The 13,298-nt window shown below is 31.3% G+C and overlaps 1 protein-coding gene across 1 annotated transcript; it reads left to right on the forward strand.

Annotated features, from left to right (window-relative positions):
- The first annotated feature begins 4,576 nt into the window (after positions 1 to 4,576).
- On the forward strand, positions 4,577 to 12,810 carry LOC109792395 (protein kinase family protein / C-type lectin domain-containing protein). The gene is made up of 5 exons (XM_020351803.3): positions 4,577 to 4,849; positions 4,990 to 5,044; positions 5,996 to 6,424; positions 6,660 to 7,221; positions 11,977 to 12,810. Exons 1-5 carry the CDS (start codon positions 4,763 to 4,765, stop codon positions 12,500 to 12,502), a joined length of 1,659 nt encoding a protein of 552 aa, XP_020207392.1. The 5' UTR covers positions 4,577 to 4,762; the 3' UTR covers positions 12,503 to 12,810.
- The last annotated feature ends 488 nt before the right edge of the window (positions 12,811 to 13,298 follow it).

The following is a 13,298-nucleotide window of genomic DNA, read 5'->3' on the forward strand; positions in this document are numbered from 1 at the left end:
AACTTTAATAAACACACTTTCTTAATTGACATGAACATCTATAACTATATAACTAATTAACATGAACACGTTGCCCCTTCCATCATCAAACAACAAACCCACTCTCATCTACCATATTGAAGACTGATAATGTAAGAGCAGCAAAAAGGTTAAAGAAGGGTTATTAAGAGTACAGTTGCTTACCAATAAAAATTATTTTGATATATCGCATGTTATTTTGTATTGTGTAAAATTAAAAAGATTTACTTATATAAATGATTTTTTCTTGTAAGTTGTTTAGCATTTTGTTACAAAAACATTGTTATACACTAACATATACTCTATAGTGATATATATTCTATAGTGACATAATAGTTATTACTGAAAATTACTTTTACTTATACTATAAATAGAATATATGTTGGTATATTGTGTAAGTATAAGTTATAATGACACACAATATATGTCGTTAAATCTCATTTAAAATTATCACTAAAATTATGTGTAACTGTATATCAAATAAATTTATGCAAGCATATTTTATGTTTATAGTGACACTTTTTGTATGTTACTATATGTAATATTTGTTGTAGTGTTTATGTGCTTACATGTAGGCGAGAGTATGATAAGAAAAAATTATGTTTGTAAGTTAAGAATTTTTTAATAGAAACGTTGCTTAAATTTGAGGTGGGTTGCTTATTTGAAAAACATTAGAAATGCTTCAAGAGAATTAAATTATTTTGTTTGAGTATAATTCCATACATTGCTAATTTAAAAAATTAATCTTCAATCAACTATAAATCTTTTAGAGAGTGTCTGGTACAAAGAATATGTTTTATGTTTTCAGGAATTTGAAGTAAAAAAAATGTTAGTTTCTTATATTCTTAATATTTTAAAAAATAATATTTTTTTAGAAATATCATTTTCTAAGAATGTATTTAATTCATATTTTTCACAAAATTGTTCGGTAAGTGAGAATTTAATGTTTTGAGTTAAAAAGAGTTTTATTAGGATTGAAATATCACGGTACTTTATTTGTATATTTAATGCTATAAAAATCATTTATTTTTAATTAAAAAATAATTTCCAAAGACATATATGACTACTCAAACACATTTTTATCATTTTAAGAAATCATAACTATCGAGATTTATTCATATAAATCGTGATTTTTAAGCATAAAAAAATTTCCTTATGCCCAACATCCTCTTAGAGGACATTCTTATGCAGCAAAAAATTTTATGTTCGAGAATCATAAATAGTAAAAATTATATTCCTAGGAATCATGATCTCAAACATGAATTTGTGACTAAAGGTATTACTATATGAATAATTTTAACTTTAAATATATTAAACTTATGTAAATAATTATTCAAAAATAATTTCATTTCTAATTTATATGTATAAAGGATATAATATTAAAAATTAAATACAATGTAAAGAACAAATATTTATTTTGTGTAATTATTATCTAAAAACGTCATCTCTAACAAATAATTACTAAAAAAAATCATCTATGGAAGAAAATTTAAATTTATAATACAGTAGTAGATAGTCGATTCTACGACAGTGTTAAAACACTTATATTCTAATGAAGTTTATTTTATTTATAACTTGGGATTGATTATTTTTAATAGTTATTCAAACGAGATATTAAATGATTATGAATGATTATTTAAAAAAGATATGAAAAGTTATTTTTTTAAAACATTTAAGAAATATAATATTTTATTTAAAAAATAGAGATTAAAAACTATTGTTATATCATTAATATAAAAGAGACATTTTACGTCTGTTATTTTAGATTTTTTACGTCAAAAAATAGTCCGATGTTAATGCAAGAGACGTAAATTTACGTCGATTGTAATATATCTGACGTAAATTTATATCGATTGTGATATGTCTGACGTAAAATTATTGCCAAACATCCACAAGAACGACACATAGAAAGACGTACAAATTGACCCAATAAATTACTAAACCTAAAAAATGTTTAGTACTCTAGTTCAATACCCATCAAGTAACAAGCATAAATATATTTTCTAGAATTCGTACATATGCAGCAATCCAAAAACGACTTCGTAGAAGCCAAACTGAGTTTTGGCAAAAGATGATTCAAGAATTGAATGTGAATAAGGAATGCATGTATCCAAAATAAATAAAGAGGAAAAAGAAAGGCAACGAGAAAGGAAGGAAGGAATGACGAACGAAGAAAGGAAGGAAGAAACCCTAACTTTAAATTGTCCAAAACACAGAAAATGCCCAATCCAATCGGTGAGAAAGATCTGGAATCACCCACGATAGTCGAGAAACCGTTCGTCGGAAAGCACATTGACCGAAAACACCCACACTAAGTCGACGAAGCCTCGCCGGAAATCGCCCCATGAATAGAAACCCTCCTATGTTCTGTAAAACTGGCTGCGCGAAGAAGATGAAGTAGCTAGAGGGAAATAAAAAGCTCTTTTACGTCAAACTACATTTGGGACAACGTAAAATTGATAATTTACGTCGGACATCAGTCACATTTGACGTAGATTTTAAAATTTACGTCGATCCTAATATAATCCAACGTAAAAAAGTTTATTTTATTTTTAAAATTGCCACCATATTTTTTTTACATCGAATATTTTTATGTTTGATGAAAAAGCAATGATGCAGATTTTATATTTTGTACTAGTGTATGTATCATTCCTTTCCTTTTTCTTTATAACAGGTTGGACGACGGAAAGGACATGTTATAAAACCTATCGGTGTGGGTGTGGGGTTAAAGCTTGTGAGCAATGTGAACGTGTAATAAAATTTGACAGATATTCCATAACTAGGTAGGTTGTTGAAAATGAATATCATGATAGAGAGCGAGACTGTTTTATATATCTTTCAGGCAACCACCTCTATTTTATTATTTTTTTAATCGGATATGTATAGCCATTTTTTCTTTTCACATAAAGATATAGTTTTATTATGAATACATTATATTTTTGTCTTTCATTTTATTTTATTTTTAAATTTATTTTGATTATTTATCTATTAAAATGTTCATTTTTATTTTTATTTTTTTTATATTTGAATTATTTTAATCATTTTAAAACATATTGATCATTTTCAATTTTACGATACAATTTTGAATTTACTTTTTATTTATTCAAGATGTGTAACTTGTAATATTAGATTCATTCATATAAAGTCCGATTGACGCTTTAATTGAAAAGGAATATAAACATAGTGAAAATTGTCTGAAAAATATATCTCATAAATAACTAAATAATAATATTAAACCGAATTATTTTAATTTTTTTTTATTTTCACCATGTACATAATACTTTTAGTTTGAACTTTAATTACTTTTGATAATTTTTAAATAATTCAATCAAATGAAACAAGTTTCAAGTCTTGAAATAGTAAAAAAAAAAAGAGCTTAAAAGAACTAAATTGATTTAAATTTTTTTCGTTTGTGAGAGTGGTGTCTTTATCTGCCTAGTGCGGTGTGATTTCAAGTTGAAATTGGTGGAATGTATTATGGGGAGAGAGCTATAAGTGTGAATGAAGAACTTGTCATTATTCAAAGATTAGGATGAGGGGTTCAATTTTATCATATTATTAATTGAAAATGAATGATTGAAAGGGGGTCAGAGATGTTTGATACCATTTTGTTAGTTCTTAATTAGTACCATCAAGGAGGGTGATGTTCTTGGAGAAATTCCTCTCCACCATATACCATTATAGATAAAAGTCCATAATGTCCCAGTGGGGTTCATGTATACAGCAACAGTGACCTAGCTATCGAGGAGTCCAATATGATGAGAAAAATAATTCAAGTGGTTGGGGTTCTTATATGCATATTAGGGTAAACCTTGATGTTAGGGTGCCACTTAAGAAAGAAAAGAAGGTAAAGAAACTCGGAGGAGATTGAAAACAAGTGATGTTCAAATATGAAAGGTTGGGTCAAGTTTGTTATCTTTGTAGTTGTCTTGACCATAACGAACAATTTTGTGAAGTTATTCTAGTAAAGCCTTCTCCCATACTTCGTAAAGGCACTATGTGTTTGCACTTAAATATACCATGTTATCTTATACTTAGTGTCACATTAATTCTATTAAGATAGAAAAATATTATTATTTAATGTGTTAACTATTGTATAATGTACTTGAAAATTATTTTTTTCTAAATGGAAAACAATATTTTTTTTCTTCATAACACAAAAATTTCTTTTGAGCCTTTTTTTTTACCCACTCCTATGTTGTAACATTTGTTTACCTACAAAACTTTCTTTTGGGCATCTTTTTTTTTTATTATTTTTATTTACAACAAGGAATTCACCCAATCACCCTCAATTTAATTGATAAATCTGGAACAGGAATTAATTAATTTCTAGAAATTTGTTTATAACTTACTTTTAGATAGTATTTTCTAGAATAATAAATACAACTTAATATTAGTATTGATTATTGGTTGATTATGTACATATTTGGATAAGAGCATCAAAATGGGCCTAGGATACTATTGGGCCTATGGGTTGCAAAAGGCACTGGCCCATATAGTTTCAACGGATCTGAGTGATCTGACACACCCTCTTTAATTGCACTTGCACTTGCACCTACCCACCCAAACACTGATATGAATGAACGAACCAGAAAATAGGAATTTCCTTGCCCTCTTTAATTCACTCATGGCAAGACCAAAAGAATGAACAAGTCTTCTTCTGGCGTTCTTCTCGCACGCGCGCTCTCACCATGCGATGCTTTCGTTTCGTAATATTTAGGAGCCAGATTTTGAGGTCCTTCTGATGGAAGCCAAGTCCATGGCACTGCAATTTGTTCCTCTTCTGCTTCCTTTGCTTGCTGCTGCTGTTCATGGAGTCGCTTCCAATGCGGTCAGTGTATTATATCGTTTTTTTTTTTTTAATTTTGAAGAAGTCGTTATTTTACTTGTTCTTTCATTTTCTGCAACGAGTTAGGAAATTTAAATGTTTTATGCTTTGAACCAATTGTGGAAGCTTTGTCTTGCTTGTAGACACTGAACGAGACTTGTGGATACTTCAATGGTTCTTTCAATAGAGACACTACAGGTACGATTTCTTGTATTATTTAACTAAATCTGCATAATCGATGTTTTAGAGATTATTATTATTGTTATACCCCTACGATTCAAAACGATTGAGGCTTGAGGTTTTGCACAATGATTATGAAAAGTTCATCGTGGTAAGGTTGAATTTGTCAATAGTTGAGTGTTTTAATGCAAGGTAATTAAGTCAGATGTAGTTGCATTTACTATAATTGGGATTATTTAAAGCTGTTAGTCCATAGGTTACCTAATTACATTAAAGAGTAGGATTACTATTCACATAATTGTAGTCAAAGATGAAAATTGATCTGTGTTGAACATAATACGTTAGTAATTTATGTAGTTGTCAGCTGGTTTAAACCATAGGTTTAAGTTGTGCGTTATCGTGCTGCAATTGCGGCAGTTCCGCGTTGTAACGGAGATTCAAGTTCCTGGCAATAGTGAGCAGAGCAGCTCCTCTTTCAAGGAGGCATGAATTTGTTTTAGTTTTTCAGCAAGTCAGGGATGTTCTGCAACTTCTAGCCGGCAAGGCAGGGATATTAAGCGAATATAATTCAGCTGCAATTGTGAATCTTTGATCCACTCTTAGTTACTAAATAATTTAGTTAATAACCAAATATGTTATAACTCATTAACAACTAAGTAAAACATACAAGGCTATCTAATACACAAGCTAATTACTAGAGAAGCAACTAAATATAACTAATTGTCAAGTTCTTTCTCCTGAGTGAGTTTGTATCTATATGCAAGTTTATGGTCACATCCTAATAGCCAGAAGAATGATTTAAGAACTATTATGCCATGGTACATAATGTTTCTTAATTTTTATAATTACATGTATTCTATCTAAATTTTAACACGTTACATCAGATAATGCTTGAAGTCACATTTTGATAATGACTTCTATACTTTGTCTCGATAGACTTTGAATTCTAATTTATTACTCCTTGTTCAGTAACATGCCCAATTGGTTGGGTTATGGACCCTAACAAGACCAAGTGCTTTCTCCATGTTGGGAGGCTTCAATCTTGGAATGACTCAGAGACGTGTTGTAGTAAGTATGGTGGACATTTAGTGTCATTAACATCGCTTCAGGAGCTAAAATTTGCTCAGAGCCTATGTGGTGATTCTAAAAATAGTTGTTGGATTGGTGGACAAAAACTCAACTCTACATCTGGTTATCAGTGGATGTGGTCTGACAATTCACAGTGGAATAACTCCATATTATCTGTGGATGATGTTCCACCCCATTGTAATGGAACTGGACCAACCTGCAATACGAACAGTACAGACAATTTATGTACAGCAATGACTAATAATTCAAACTCTCTCATGAGTGAGAGATGTGACAATCTTCATGCTTCTCTATGTATACTTGATATAGGTATGTTCTTGTTGTATATATCACTGCCAATTCTCATTTTACATTCATTAGAAATTCATTATATATATTTTCCAATTATTTTTATTCTCTCTTAAAAGATGTTTTATATTTTTGAGAAATATTTTACATTTTTCTTATGTTATTGTTTTCCTCTCCTTTTCTTTTCTGCTATCTTTATTAAATTTTTTTAATCATCATTGCTGACTAAAATGTTTACTGTTTTCTTTCATTTCAGATACAAAATGTAACCATATGCACTGCCACAGGGAATACCTAATCATCCTTGCAGTGGTGAGTGCCTTGATACTTTCCACAACATTAGCCGTGGTAGTTTGGCTTCTTGTATATAAGCGGGGCAAGAAAAGAAGGCGGTCTAGAAAATTATATATTCCAGGAGCTTCTCTTCCATCATGGAAAGTCTTCACCAAGGAGGAATTAAGGTCGATTACAAAGAATTTTAGTGAAGGTAACCGTCTTGTTGGGGATACCAAGACTGGTGGTACATACAGTGGGGTTTTATCTGATGGTTCAAAGGTTGCAGTTAAGAGATTAAAGAGGTCAAACTTTCAGAGGAAAAAGGAGTTCTATTCTGAAATTGGCAGGGTTGCTAGGCTTCGTCATCCAAATCTGGTGGCTGTGATGGGATGCTGCTATGATCATGGTGACCGCTACATTGTTTATGAGTTTGTAGCTAATGGGCCCTTAGATAAATGGCTACATCACATACCAAGGGGAGGTCGCAGCTTAGATTGGGCTATGAGGATGAAAATTGCGACAACACTTGCTCAAGGAATTGCGTATGTTCACAATATACTTTTTCTTTGCTAACTTTCTGCTAAAAGTTTTTGCTCTTGTCAAAATGCATATTTTCACTCAAAATCTTTTGGATACAATTTTCTGTTTCAGTAACTGGGCATTTAGATCACTCTACTTGGGCATTTGCGCATTGTTTATAATTTGTACTGCATTTCAACCTTGAATTATTTGAAGATTGCAAATTTCATATGGGAACATTTAGTTTAATACTTAGGTAGCATTTGGTGCATGGATAAAATGGGACGGAGTGCTTTGCTCCATTCCCTTCTTGGTGTTCCACCCTTATCAATGGAACTGGAGTATTCCATTTTTTTTTTCCAACCGTGTCCTTTTAAGTACTTTCTTTAAAATGTACCAAACATAAAATATAACTTATGTTTTGTCCCATTCTTACATGTCTAAATATCATGGGTCTGATCAATTCAAATCCAATAAAGAACTATCATGTTTTGGATCTTTGTTTTTGCAAAAATGCTCCAGCCATCCTGTTCTTGAATTTTATTTTTACATGAGAGCAATGATCTTCATGATTCTGACTTTTGTTTGTAGGATAGGGATCTCCATTTAACAATGTAAATATTATGATGGAATAGTAGAGTTGAATTAATTAAACTATGCTCTGCTGGTGTACTTGATCATGGAGGGTAGAATTTTAGAGTATGTATTTGGAGATGGATCAGGATCCATTTCCGCACTTGGTCTTGTTAGGATTCATAGCACTGTCAATTAATTAGATGATCATGGAGATCGAGAGAATTAATTACCATAGAATCCAAAATTATTTATGTAGGTGCGTTGATCTTGCATCTATGTCTTTCTTATACTATGAAACCCAGATACTTCAGAAATGGAAAAAAATCGGTGTTGTACCCGTGTCAAATACCGATACTTCTCAGATACTTACGAATACATATCCAAAAAGCATCAATCTTTTTTCATTTATTTTTTTAACTTTTTTTCTTGGATACTTCTTGTATACATATCCGAGAAGTATCCAAAAAGCTTGCCTTAAGCTTCTTGTGAAACCATATTCTTATGTTTGAGAGGAATTAGAGCACACACTCCTCTATTCATTCTTTGAAGAAAAACAAAATGGATCCAAAATGGGTAGGATATTTGGTTTATGTGTATTTGAACCTTTGACTTTTGTCTATGATGAAAGGTATAAAAAGGAGAGGCAAGGTTCTAGCACATTAGTAGATATATACGTCACCCACTTGCTAATGGTGCTAGACTTCTTGAATTGACACAATTGACTCTGGAAAAGCCAGATTTAGAAGCTATGCTTCTAAATGATGGTAAGGGGGAGAGGAGAGTGACACAAATAGCATTAGACAATAATTTAGTAATGATGCTTTTGAGTCCAAGGCTATTGTATAGAGCACATATTTGTTTTAAATTCCAAAGATGCTTTTATTGATATAGTGAACTAAAATTGATTATGGTATGAGCAAAAACCGTATTCTATGTTTTTTTTTTGTTTTGATCACAAATATATTTTTTGTGAATTGCGATCATCATAATTATGAATTAATGAGAAATGATAAATGTGTATTTCTTTATCAATGTTCTACATCTTCATAAATTTTCCTATAACTTTTTAGTAACGTATCTAGGACGTATCGTATCCTTAATTTCAAAAAATTGTTGTGTCTTTGTATCTGTGTCGTACTATGTCATAGTTCTTATATTATGTCTTCATGTTATTAATTATCATTAGAGGATCCTGATCCATTTAGAAAAGAGGAAACAGTTAAGGTGCTTATAAGTGTTGATGAGGTTTCAATTCAATGTTATCAAATAACCATTATGGCGCTGCCATAAAGGTATAACGTGGCGTTTTTGAACCCCTCCACCATTCGCTATCCGTTATTTCCCGTTATATCGCGGCGTCTGCCATATCCGCCATGGAACCTGCCATATCTTCCATGGCCATGGCGCTCATGGCGGAATTCCTCCTCATCCTCTTTTTTTTTTTTTTTTCCTCATCTTTTCTCTTGTGAAGCTCCTATATTGCGAACAAAGAACCATGATGAACCTTCTTAGGCCACCAGCCTCCTGCGACCTGAACCATAGCGGCCTAAGCTCCATAAAGTTTTCTGGCCAACAAATCCGGTGACCCATAAGAGTTCTTTTTGTTTTCTGTTTGTTTTTTCTTCTTCCTTCCATTTCTTTATTTTTCTTTGTTTTTTTCCATCTATTTTTCATTTCTTCAGATGTTCATCATCTCTTTCTCTCTCTCTCTCTCTCTCTCTCTCTCTCTTGTTTTTGTTCTCAATTTTTCAAAATTTTGGAATTTAGTTATCTATATTTTAGAATTTCATTATCATGTTCTGTTATGTTGTTTTCTATATTAAACCTATAATGTTGTTCCCAATTTTGTTTCACTTATAGCACAATGGTAAGCAGTAAGCACCCAACACTAAAGTCATTCATCCTAAAAGTCTATTTTTTTATTTTTGGTTTTGTTTTTAATATATATATATATATATATTATTTTTGTCTGCCATGCCATCTGCCATATGTTTATGGCGGATTTTTGGCTTACCGTCATAGACCATTATTCGTTATTGATAACCTTGTTTCAATTTTCTTTTTATATGATATGTGCTATCTACAGTTTCCTTATCCATCACCAGCACAGTAATTAAGGTTTGTTTAGTATCATCTTCAAGGACTTTTTCCGGGAGGGTCAAATAAAGTTGCTTTACTTTATTGTTTTTGTCTGAAGCATCGATACTAAAAAATTCATGTCGTTTACGTACTGGGTATGTGCTTGTACCCAGTACACATTGGGTGCTCGTGAATACATACCAGGTACCTGCCCAAAATATTTTTTCAAAAAAAAAGTGGTTACTTAATTTGGGTGAACATGGGTACTTGTGTATGTATCAAGCCTGTGCCCAAGTCTAATAAATAAAAACTATATCATTCAACAAAAATATTAGGTTTTCAGTAATCATATTTGCTCTCAAAACTTAATTCTTATCTACCAACATGACACAATTCATCAACGACTAAAAATGTAGTTTTTATACATATAAATCTCTGTGCCCTTTTAAGAAAGAATAAGAATTATAAAGAGAGTGAGAACAAAATGTGGGGATGTTGGTGGACATGAATTAGATTCATTTGAATTAGCTGACTGGCTTTTTTTTTTTTTTCCTCGATTGCCAAAGTTGGAAACAATTCTTTTCACTAATGATGGACATGAAAATGATGAAATTGAAATAGTTAGTTTGTTATATCACGATTAAAGTATGATATTATAGTCATGCTTAGGTGTTATAATTTTTGTTGTTGAACATTTACATATTCTTTCATCATATTGAAAATTTTAATATCTTACATATTACAAACTATGCTTATTGGTGGAATTCTTTTATACAATTTACTCATGTTTATATAATTATATACTCCCTCCGTTTTTTTTTTTACGTTTAAGGTTTATGCACAAGAATTAAGAAAATAATTGATATTTTAGTTTTTCAAAGTATTTAATACTTATTTTCCTATTATACCCTTTAGGTGTTGGAGAAGAAATAAGTACATTGAAAATAAATAAATACATTGTTCAGTAAACACACATTAATTATCAAGGGTAAAAATGAAAAGGAAAATTAATAAGTTATTGATTTTAGAAAAATGACAATGAAAAAAGAACAAAAGAATAGTGCCAAAACGACTATTAAAAAAAAACGAAGGGAGTATTTATATATATATATAGGGGTTATAATTACACCGGTGTAACTTTTACTAAATATTACACCGTTCAATAATTTTATATTAATTGTGAATTTTGTAAATCTAGTCATTATATTGAAAGTTCATATTACTTTATACGTGTATATCAAATTTTGTTAAAATTGAACAATTTGAATGTAATCAAAATGTTTATATTTTAGTATATTTAGAAATGAATATATTACGTCAATTTTGTTTTATAAAAATAAAGTATCAAATCATCTTGGATTAATATAAAATTTTGTATATATGATCTAAGAGATATGAACTTTCAATCTAACGTTTGAATTTACAAAATTCATATTTAATATAAAGTTATTGAGCGGTGTAATACTTAGTAAAAGTTACACCAGTGTAATTATAACCTCCCTCATATATATATATATATATATTAAATTATATTAACATACCCGTAACCTAGATTTTTGAAAAATTGTGTATCTCATATTCATACTACTCGGTATTGGTAGTGTACCTGTATCCATGCAACATGTATTGTCCTGTGGAGTAGATTGTCAGATGATTTGTTTTCCTATGATAACCCAGGTTCTATCAACTTGTGGACTTGATTGTTTTCCTTATTGGATATGATTACCTTTATTATGTAAACTCTAGCATGGCCTTTACGCTTTCTAGGATATCGTGAAGAAAAATGATGGTTTTTTGCATGTAGATATGCCCTATTAATTAGCCAAGTAAAATTATGTAAGGGGTAATTTAAGAGAAAGCCACCATCTTTCTATCCAAGAAGATTGAATTGAAGGGGATGAAGAAGAGAGGATGAAGTAAATTGAAATGTCAAGGGGAACCATGTGCTTGTTTATTGAGTTTCTGTCGATGGTGCTCATAATTTTCATTCCCTCAAACAAAATTCCCTTGATTTTGTTACAACGTGGAGATACCAACCAATAAATAAATAACTTCATATTCCACAGCCTTTTTAAACTTAAGTGGATATATTGATTACAGACTATTTTCCCCAATTTCAACAGGTTTCTGCATGACAAGGTCAAACCACAGGTTGTGCACCGAGATATACGTGCTAGCAATGTACTGCTGGATGAGGAGTTTGGAGCACACCTCATGGGTGTTGGCCTATCCAAGTTTGTGCCATACGAGGTAATGCATGAGAGGACTGTGATGGCAGGTGGAACTTATGGATATCTTGCTCCAGAGTTTGTGTACAGAAACGAGCTTACGACGAAGAGTGACGTGTATAGTTTTGGTGTCCTACTACTTGAAATAGTAAGTGGACGTAGACCTGCACAAGCAGTTGATTCTGTGGGTTGGCAGAGTATATTTGAATGGGCAACACCTCTTGTGCAAGCTCATCGCTATCATGAACTCTTGGATCTTCATATAACTTCCTCCTCTTCTAGTATCATCCCAGAGGCTAGTACCATCCAAAAGGTGGTTGACCTTGTTTATTCTTGCACACAGCACGTCCCTTCTATGCGCCCCAGAATGTCTCATGTTGTTCACCAGCTGCAACAGTTTTCCCAGCCACTTGCAAAGTAAGCTAATCTAGTAGTTGTCTTGACATCAAATTTCTGTATTTTTAACTTCAAAGTGGAGGGGTTTTTTTTTTGTTTTTACATATAACAGACATTTATGTACTTTAACCTGCCCTTCTTTAGGGTCCTTAGCTAAATTAAGTGGGAGGTAGAGTTAGAAGAGACAAATTCTGCAGACAATATTTGGAGTCATACATGTAGGGGTAATTGTACTATTGATGGACCCTTTTGTCATTCTTAGCAAAACTATATATAAAAAAAAAAAAAAAAAAAAAAAAAGGAAACTGAAGTTTGATGATTGTTTGATGATTACATTTGTTCTTCGGTTGTGTTAATAGTTCAATTATTTAATAATTTTCTAGATAAAGAGTTTGTCGTACATTTAATTATAAAAATTATTAAAATAAGTTGAAAAGGAATTTATTGAAATAAATAAAAATAATTGAAGTTATAATTCATTTTTATAAGTCTAAATAAGCTCTACAGATGTTTTTTGAGGTGCTTCCTTTTTTGTGAAATGGAAGCAGCTTTTTGACGGAAATGAGACTAGGAAATGCAACCTCGTGTTCAGTGTTTGTCACTTGTATTCTGCATGATATTTGAGAGGGAAGCAGAAAGGGTAAGGGATGTCAAGTCTTACAAGAAGTTCACAATTACTGATTTGATTTCCTTATATAAATAAACCTTACGGGCTGGGGCTGGCAACCACCATCATCTTCATCTTTCTGCATCTGGGGGGCTCTCACAATATTTTGAATTAAAAAACATAGAAAGAAATACTATGCCAGTAGTACTAACTA

The sequence above is a fragment of the Cajanus cajan genome, chromosome 1 (genome assembly GCF_000230855.2).
Source record: "Cajanus cajan strain Asha chromosome 1, NIPB_CcT2T_4, whole genome shotgun sequence".
Lineage (NCBI taxonomy): Eukaryota > Viridiplantae > Streptophyta > Magnoliopsida > Fabales > Fabaceae > Cajanus > Cajanus cajan.